General features: G+C 39.0%; 1 protein-coding gene across 1 annotated transcript; it reads left to right on the top strand.

Annotated features, from left to right (window-relative positions):
• The first annotated feature begins 2,223 nt into the window (after positions 1-2,223).
• Positions 2,224-5,733, top strand: LOC307147230 (zinc finger protein 503). Its single transcript, XM_079851822.1, has 2 exons — positions 2,224-2,658; positions 3,976-5,733. Exons 1-2 carry the CDS (start codon positions 2,431-2,433, stop codon positions 5,203-5,205), a joined length of 1,458 nt encoding a protein of 485 aa, XP_079707948.1. The 5' UTR covers positions 2,224-2,430; the 3' UTR covers positions 5,206-5,733.
• Positions 5,734-10,483: the final 4,750 nt, after the last annotated feature.

Below are 10,483 nucleotides of genomic sequence, written 5' to 3'. Positions count from 1 at the left end.
AGTAAAGGATGATGAGCAGCGTTTGTGCGCAGGTTTATTTATTGCAGCGCTGCTCGACCACACGCCGTCCAGGGAAAGCCTCGCCATATGTTTGCATGAGCTCTGCGGGGCTTAATGGCATTTTCTCTTTCTTTACTACCCCATCAGGTCCTGCTCGATGCGTCTCAGGCGTGGATTAATGAGCAGAAGATAATGAGCAGAGCAGAAGACGATCCTGCTGTACCACATGAACATCTCTCCGGAGCTCCCTATTCCCAATAAAAGCAATACGCTCAATTACTGGCTTATCTGTTACTAACTGATCCTCCTCTCTCAACGGCAATCAAAGGCTTTTCTTTGCCTTGTTTTGCATTCAGATACTTCGTGTTTCTGCATCCAGATATGCATTATTAGTTCCATTTTATAATTGAGTAGAGCTCAAAAACAGTGAGGAAAGTATTGAAATTTCCATGATAGTGACTTTATATAAAACAAAGCATGCAACTGTAAACACAATCATTCACAGCCGCTATTAATTACCAACATTTCCTCAGTCCTCATGAGCCTCCAAACCTTGCCCAGGCCTACAGAAATATGCAAAGGAAAATTAATCAAATGAATTTCCAAAGAAACTGCTAAATGTTTTACAACTATTATAAATGCATCAGATCCTAGTCACATGTTATCTGAATATAATATATTAAACATCTGAATATTAATATTCTGTCTTTTGTTGAGTGTAGTCTCTCTATTGTTATGTGTATAAGCAAACAAAGAAGCAAATATTTAATATTGATTAATATTATAGTAATGTTATAGCCAGAAGATCAAACAAGTTTGAAGGCTCATTGAAAAGAAAACCCTATTTTTTGAACAGCTTTTACTTTAATAAAACTGTAGCTTGCTAGCACTGTTTAGTCCTACAGGCAGCAGTGTGTAATTATATTTGCATGCGTGGAGTTTTCCATAAATATGCCAAAAGGGTGTGAAATATCGAGGAGGCGTTCAAAACTTTCTACTTAAATGTGGTGAAATATGGCCCTTCTGAAATGTGTTCCCATTACGGAGTAACGCCCGTGTGCTGGGCGTCATCCATCACCCACACAATAAAGGGGGAGTTTCTGGCCCTAATAACTCACCGGCAGAACCGAGAGCTGACAGCCTCCTCTGAACACAGCAACACACACTCACACACACTCATCCATCAGAGCATGTGTTACACAGCCTTCATTAATAACAATCAACACCGGATTACTAAACTATTCATATTCACAGATAGAGAGACAGAGAGATAAACACGGGATTAGTAAACTATTATGATGATAGATAGATAGATAGATAGATAGATAGATAGATAGATAGATAGATAGATAGATAGATAGATAGATAGATAGATTAGAACAATAGATAGATAGATAGATAGATAGATAGAACGATAGATAGACAGATAGATAGATTAGAACAATAGATAGATAGAATGACAGATAGAAAGATAGATAGATAGATAGATAGAATGATAGATAGAAAGATAGATAGATAGATAGATAGATAGATAGATAGATAGATAGATAGATAGATAGATAGATAGATAGATAGATAGATAGATAGATAGATAGATAGAACGATAGAACGATAGATAGATAGATAGATAGATAGATAGATAGATAGATAGATAGATAGATAGATAGATAGATAGATAGATAGATAATTACAACACTCCGCAATACCATATTTTTCGTTTTAATCACCAGATATGACATGTATGATTACTTCTCCAGTTCATTTTCTACGCTTTGGGTTTATGGTTTTTGGAAATATTTGTTGGACGTGTCATCAGAGAATAATGTATTTTTATCGGGCCGGTTAAACTGGTGCAGAGTTCTCTATATTACACAAGTTTGTAGTTTACAGATGCAGACATGTCTAATACCAGTCTGAGATGACCTGTGAAGAAGCCATCACTCATGTTTAAGTAAAACCACACCAGATGTATATGATCAAAGCTGGTGTGCTTTTGTATTAACATTAAAAGAACAGAGCCTATAAATTATAATACTGGATTTGTTTTATTACAAGATAGGATTTATATATTGATGTGAGATTGTTTTTACCTCCTCAATATGGCCAAAACAAACGCCCACAACGGTGACGTCACACACCCATTGGACCTGTCAATCACCTCACGCAGCGCTGTGATTGGACGGCAGTGAAGGCTTTAATCTCGGGTGCGCGTGAACGCGAGGTATGTGTGAGCTGAGCTCAATGCGAGTGCGCGACGCGGAAGATAAGATGCGCTCCGAAGTCTCTCTGCGCCCTTTCCCCAGCAATAACCTTTAAGGATTATATTGTGTGTGTGTTTTTTTTATAAAACATTTGGACACATTTGTTTGCCTTCTTGGGAAATACTTTTTTGTCAGATGCGTTTCCAGATTACGCATAGAGAAGTGGGACATGATCACATTGCCAACGGAGTCTGCTGTGTTTAGTGTGGTGTATCCAGTGTGGGACGAGATCCGAACCCGTGACCCCGTCCAGCACTCAGTGTCTCCCGCAGACCCGCAGCGCCAGGCGAGCCGTTTACCCGTGAAAGTGTTGAAAATGCTGAGCGCGCGCACGGGACACATCCTTCACCCGGACTATCTCCAGCCGCTCCCGTCCACTCCCGTCAGCCCTATCGAGGTAAAGACCGTTTCTTTTACAGTCTATGGGTAAAGCTGACAGTTTGCGACACGAAACAACACATTTCTTCTTCTTTTTCCTCATTCCATTCTTTATTTTCAACTCTTTATCTACCGTGTGAATGCGCAAATCCTGAACGCGCAGCCTTTTCGTGTTGGAAAACACTAATATTTACCAGAGGTTATAATTAACCCTTTATACTACGCAGTATTTTTTTTACAGTCTATGGGTAAAGCTGACATTTTGCGACACGAAACAACACCTTTCTTCATTTTTTTTCACTCCAGTCTTTATTTTCAACTCTTAATCTACCGCGTGAATGCGCAAATCCTGAACGCGCAGCCTTTTTTATTTTTTGATAACGTTTACATGGCAAAAAAACTTTTCTTAAAAGTATTAATTTATCTAATTACTTTTTTTGTGCACTGATATATTTATACTCTTACAAACTCAAAATAAGCGAATAATTGTAATCTAATACTGACGATAAAAGCTTATTAGCGCAACATTAGAGAATTGTTTTTATGCATAAATAATTAGGCCTCTATAAACCTCAGCATTTTTGAAATTGCATCACTGCAATTCTATGCGAGTTGCCATACGACAATTCTATACTAATTCTGTAAGGCAAAGTTGTTTGTATCAAAAATGCATAAATACTGGAAAGTGTTAAAAAAAAAAATACTTTGCACTATTTATGCATCTTTTCCAGTCAATTTTGAGTCTTGGATAAAAAATAAAACAAACATCATTAATGGTTTCCTTAAAAACTGACCTTCTACTTCCAACAATGCATTTTTCCCCCTTTTGTTATATAAAGGTAAGGAAAACAATACATGTTCCCATAAGGACACACATTTTATTGCATGTAAAGAGGGATATAACAAACCCTCGTCACTTGATTTAATGTCTCTGCAGCATTTTAGATTTAAGATTCAAGAGGCTGGAGTCGTGCTCAAAGGCTTTACAGCGCCTGACGTAAATCAGCACTGAACATTTACCTTTTTTAGCCTAGAAAATGTCATGAACTCGTTAATTAAATGCATGTTTATGTGGAAAGCATCAGTATTTTCAGTAGTTCAGTTCAGTGGTAATGTCAAATGTAAATATAGGTGTTCTTTTGAAACTATAATATACTTAAATCTCTCTGTTTTCATGGTTGGAAATAATAATAATATAGATAGATAGATAGATAGATAGATAGATAGATTGCACATTTATGTGGAAAGCATCAATATTTAATTCAGTGGTAATGCCAAATGTAATATGAGTGTTCTTTTGAAACTATAATATACTTAAATCTCTCTGTTTTCACAGCTGGATGCCAAGAAGAGTCCGCTCGCCCTCCTCGCACAAACATGCTCCCAAATTGGGAAGTCGGATCCCCTTTCCTCCTCGAAACTCTCGGCCGTCGCCTCGGACAAGGACAGCAAATCCAGCCCGCTGAAGATCAGCGACATCGGAGCCGAGGACAAATCCAGTTTCAAGCCATACGCCAAATCATCCGAGAGGAAAGACGCGAGCGGAGATAAGACCAGTTTCCGTGTCCCGAGCGCCACCTGTCGACCCGTCACACCGCGAACGGGGAGTCCACACTCCTGCAGCTCCATCTCTCCGCAACCCGGAGACAAATCAGGGGATAAAACAGGGAAAAAGGAAAGCGATGCACGTAAAAGCTCCACTCCGGATACACCGGGAAGAACTGAGAGCAACAGCAGCGAGGCAAAGGATGTTTCCAAACCGGTCACGTCTGAAAGCGTTCCCACATCCTCGGCCTCGTCGGTCCTCGGATCGGGACTCGTGGCGCCGGTTTCTCCCTACAGAACCGGCCACACCGTATTCCCCATCTCCCCTGCAGGACTAGCGTATCCCGGAGCGTACGCCGGCTACGCTCAGCCCTTCCTATCCCACGGCGTGTCCCTGGACCCGAGCAAGCCCAGCGGAGGCAGTCAGATGATGAATCTCAGCGGGAAAACCGGGTCCAGTCCGCTCGCCGGAGCCTCCCCCCCATCCATCATGTGCCGGGACCCGTTCTGCCTGAGCTACCACTGCGCTAGCCATCTCTCGTCCGGCGCCTCGCACGACAGCAAGCCCGGATACCCGCTCATGTATCCCATGCACCCGCTATCAACCGCTACACACTCGTTCCCCGGACACCCGTTGTATCCGTACGGCTTTTTGATCCCGAACGAGTCCCAGCACATTTGCAACTGGGTGTCCGTAAACGGGCCGTGCGACAAGCGCTTCTCGAGCTCAGAGGAGCTCCTGAGCCACTTGCGGACTCACACTGCGTTCGCGGAGAAGCTCGTGTCGGGATATCCCAACTCTTTAACTCTTCCCGCGTGTCACATGCCTGGAGCCCCGCTAGCGCTCAGGACGCCACACCACACGCTCGGGCTCGGCACGCGGTATCACCCGTACGCTAAAAGCCCGTTACAGACGAGCGCCGGGCCGGTGCCGGTTCCTGCGGCCACGGGCCCGTTTTACTCCCCGTACACACTGTACGGACAGAGACTGACCACTGCGCCTGGACTCGGATATCAGTGAGGGAATGACTTTTGTATGTTTTTGTTCACCTCAGGACTAGTGGACCATTATTTATTAAAGCTAGCTTTAAAGCGAATGAAATAAAAACATTTCAACAAGACTCACATGGCTTTATTTAAACTGTTACAGACATAATAACTCACGGTAACACTTTATTTTACACGGTCCTTGTTACACGTTACATGTACTTACCGTAGTAATAACAGTAAATTACATGCAACTAACCCTCAACCTAACCCTAACCCTATAATAAGTACATGTAGTTAATTAATATTACTCAGTACTTACATGTATAATTACACTGTAACAATGACACCTTAAAATAAAGTGTAACTCTCTTATATATATATGAAAGATGAAACAACCCTCAACTGAAGCCGAGACACACTGTGTAATGTCTTATAGCCAAAATTTGCATGTTTATTTCTAAGTTTACTTGAAAACTTATATTTTAATGTTTGTGGGGGAGAAATGTTTTTACTGTGAAACTCAGGGAAAACGACAGCAATTAAAGAATAACTCCGTTCAGTCTGTGCACTAGTTTATTTGCCTTTTGACTTTTCTGTGCCAAATCTACAGGACTGGTTTATTTAGACGCTAAAAACAAGACTTTTAATGTTGCGTTTGGTGCATGTGCTAACCTATCAATAATAATAAACCTCAGGTTATATATATATATATATATATATATATATATATATATATATATATATATATATATATATATATACACACACACACACATATATATATATATATATGTATGTAAGTATGTGTGTGTGTTTATAAGCCTTGCTTTTTGAATTACTTTTTAAAAGTATTAAATAAATCAGGTAATAAAGAAGAATAGGTCTCAGATATAAAATCAATAGAATAGGTATGCATTTTATATATACAGGAATTAAAAAAAAAATGTATTCCTTAAAATGAATCAAAAATATGCTAATAAGGGATTTATCATCAAAGCTTTTACAAAATGTGGTTACATGATCAAACCTATGAAAGCAATAATGCAAACCTATTGGTAACACTTTATAATATTAGTATATTCTCATAAACACTGTACAGTTCATGCACAATCAATTAAGAATATAAAATAGCATATGAATCTATTTGAATATATTACAGTTTTCCTGCTGAATAAAACATCCATCATTTTATTTCTCCAGAAGAGCATTAAAATCTCTCTCCACATTCAATTCTGAACATCAGAAGAAATGACAGATTTATTCAGCGGTTTGATGTAGAAAGGGTTTAGTACCAATAGTGCATGGACAATCACAGGTTAATGTTCATCATAGAGAAAAAACATCTCGATAATAAATCAAACAAATGCTTGACAGAACAATGTGACGTTTAATCACTCAAAATAATTCCTGTGTAACGCCTACAGGTCTCTTGATTTAAACATGTCAAACGTTTGGACACACTATCTCATACAAATATAAAAGTCATCAGAATTATGAAATGACACTTAAATAGTTTGCATAATATTATACAATAGTGGCCAAAAGTGATATCTGGCCTATCTTCATCCTTTATTTAATGTGTTTTGTAATCATAATGCATAGTTGTGCTTGGAGTCAATTGTTTTATTTGTGATCATAAGGCAATGAAACACGACAAATTGTGCAACATAATTTTTGGCCAGACAAAGAATTTATGAACACATGCAAAAACAAGACAGAACCAATGAAATATTAATAACTGATTATGTTGTAGTCAGTGTGTGCTTTTCCCTGTCAGCTTTTTGTTTTTCAATGCATTTTTATTTTTGCATAGTAAATAAAACCTGTAGCTGTAGTTTGCCTTTATTGACGAATAATTTTGTCAGATATAATACCTTAACCAAAGTTTAGTGTTTTGTCCTTCCCTCATAATTAAATTAATTAACGAATATAAAATATTTCCTCATATTTTGATGGTTTAATCGAATTTGTAGGGTCATGAAAAACAACAATCCCCTCCGGACATCATTTCTGGCCACTACTGTATATGCAATATGAACTTATGCATATAAAGTAGACTCAATGTTGCAATTCATATTCAGGGAAAGCACATGTAATTTATATATTTATATGCATGCTTCATAAATAATAATATTTAAGAAATTGTTCCTAGTGGGAAATGTTGTTTGTTTATATTTAGGCCAGTATAAAACATTTCACCTTCGCTCTAAAGATATTCTGGAGATGCATAATCATATTTAAATGAAGAATTAGGATCTGAAAAATCTGCATAATATAATTGAACCCAATTATAACAAGACATGTATATTCAAGAAATGTCTCTTTCCTTTCATTGGAAAAGGCCCAACAACTAAAGCCAGCACAAAAGGCTAAATGGAGTATAAAAATTGCATATATGGGCATTTTTTGCCACACCGCATTTTTTGTTTTTGTGCATTTTTGCAATTTTTTGGCTCAAACGTTTGCATTACCATTCGTGCTGCGGCGTGCAAACTTAAAACACAGTTCCTTAAAATATTCATCATGACAGACTCCGAGAGTCACTGGACGACATGCATTTAAAACAGCATGTTTGAGTTACAAACCCAAACCCACAGTGTTTTAGGCTCAAACATGCTAACTAACCCACGACTCTTTCAGACTCTTGCTGATCCGACATGAAGCCCTGACCGCCGACCGACCACACGTTCATATATTAGTAACACAAAACAGCAACAATCGCTCATCTTTCAGTGCAGTGAACAGCAGCTGTCGGCTGTTTGCACCTGGATTCTGCTCAAACCACGACTGGGCACTAACGCTTTCATCTTGTTTTTCCAGTACAATAACTAAATATCCAAGATTGAGAAGTGAAAAAGACTCAATGCAGTCTTGAGCCAGAGGAAAACACAATCATGTTTCTTATTCTTAAACGTAATTGCAACTTTGGACAGTTGGTGGCGCTAGAGGGATCGAATTAGAGACTCCAAAATTGCTGAGAGTTAAATTCAGATTGTCCTCTATCTGTGTGCCAAATTTCATTTATTTAAGTTTATTGTTTCCCAAAAAAAACACTATTTTTTGTAAGATGAATCAAAGCATTAGATTTACGGATAGAAAAAAATAACTTTAAAATCTTTCATTTCGCCTTGTTTTAAGGATGTTTAGATAAGTGAAAAATGACTCAAAGATACTGATGAAGATGATTTGTGCACGGAGTAAATCACCAAACATACACAAACAGACAAAACTAAACACTCACAGATATTAGATATCCATAAATAATCTTGTGCCGCACAGATTCTACACAGATGATCGTTCACTGTGACGGCGTGTTTATAGAGTCATTACAGCTGCGCTTCTGTCGGCTACACACACGCTGTTGCTAAGGTCTTCTGTGCCTGTTGCTATGCTCTGAGAAATGAAGGATCCCAATGGGAGTTTTCTGAGTGATCCCATAGATTTGTTTTTAAAGAACCTTGGATGTTCCATGGATGTTAAAGTGTCTTCATGAAACCATCAATGCCAATAAAGATCCTTTATTTTTAACTCTTTCCCCGCCAGCGTTTTTTTTTAAAAACAACAACCCCTCATGTTTCAATATCCGAACATGCAATATATCAAAATAAAGAACAAAACCTCTGCTTTTAGACAAAAAAAGTTATTGCTTCATGCATTCTTTATTACATAAAAAGCAACATTTTGAGCAAAAAGCTGAGGAAAATCACGTTTTTGTCAAAGATTTGGATCAGATTCAGAGCAATGATCAAATCACAGATGTAGATTGACTCCATCAACACCCCAAAGCTCCACTTTAGCTCCTATAACTCGTCCTGGGTCGACATTCATTCGGTAACGTTAGGCAGTTGATGCTCGCGTTATGCATGATATGATATCGCTTGTTTCTGCTTCTTTTTGCCTGTTTTGATCCAGAGATTCTGTACTCTTTTAGATGATGCACTTACTGTGTAACAGTGAAAACCGGGAAAAAGTCTTGTCAATGGCGGGGAAAAAGTTAAAATCCCCTGTAGTCAATCATTTTATCCCTTAAAACTCATCTTTGATCACCAAAATTACATTTAAACATTTTTTTTTTCTTCAAGAAAATGCCTTCATGCCTTAAAATATCTTGAATGTAACTCGACACCCTTGCCTCATTTAGTATGCGCGGGTCTATGAATATGCAAATGAGCCCCGCCTCCACTCACTCACTCAGCTCAGAGATCCACTGGTTGACGATCACACGTTGATCTGATTGGTTACAAGGTAGTTTGTGACGTCAGAAACACCAGCGATTTCAAAGCGTGTTTTTGAGACTGTCTTTGGTTCACTGCAGTTTTAAGGAGGAAATACTCAGCAATGCTGTCGACTTATGAACTTACACATGGTTTGTCTTAAAGCACATTAAACACACCACATAGACACATAAACAACATTAAAAGATGGATTTTCAACACAGGGGACTTTAAGAGTGACTTTAAGAGCATTAACTGCAGGACGAGTATACAGCATCAGATGTTTTGTGGAATAGTAACATGAAATATGAGCAAAGGAAATATTAGTGATGCTCAACTCATCAGAACAGTCTGGAAAGCCTTTTGGTTGAAGCGAGGAAACGTGCAAAGTTACACAGTTGTTTTAAAGCCACTGAAGCTTTAAGCGCAGGAGATTAATGACGGAGACTGAAAATTAGCCACAGATTGGATACAAATACACCGTGCATTGCAAACACACACACACACACACACACACACACACTTAAACACGTGCACACATGGAAACTCTTACCTCTAAACACATGTGCAGTGAGTAAGATAAATGACATCTCAACAAGCACTCCACACACACACGCAGGCCTCCACCACAGACACACACACACACACACACACACACACACACACCGTAATTTCCAGGGTATTTAAGAGCAGTGAGTCGTGCCAGTTCGTGCTTCGGGTCGAAACTGCAGCCCAAACTCTCCAAACTGAGGTGTTTAAATCAGGTTTGGCATCGACTCTCAAAGAGTTTCTCAGGCCTGTTTTCGACAGTCCCTCTCACACACACACACACACACACACACACACACACACACACACACACATTGCAGTCAGTCCATGCAGGGAAACACCGGAGAAACAGATGTCCGTCCTCGAGCCCAGATTGATGCGCTGTCTTTCAGAAACGGTTGCATGTGTGTGTGTGTGTGTGTTACCAGAACACTCGACACATTCCTCTCAGACTGAACGCAATGATTTCATAGCTCGTTACACTTCATCTCAGACTCATTTCAAGTCAACACTATAGCAAAACTGATCCTTTTTACTCTTTACTCA

The sequence above is a fragment of the Squalius cephalus genome, assembly GCF_949319135.1.
Source record: "Squalius cephalus genome assembly, chromosome: 19".
Classification (NCBI taxonomy): Eukaryota; Metazoa; Chordata; class Actinopteri; order Cypriniformes; family Leuciscidae; genus Squalius; species Squalius cephalus.
This window is presented reverse-complemented; position numbering and strand designations above follow the sequence as displayed.

Excerpts from the sequence above, each read along its gene's own strand:
- LOC307147230 (XM_079851822.1), top strand. The coding sequence starts at position 2,431 with ATGATCACATTGCCAACGGAGTCTGCTGTGTTTAGTGTGGTGTATCCA. Across the intron at positions 2,659-3,975 it reads CTCCCGTCAGCCCTATCGAG|CTGGATGCCAAGAAGAGTCC; the intron begins GTAAAGACCGTT and ends CTGTTTTCACAG.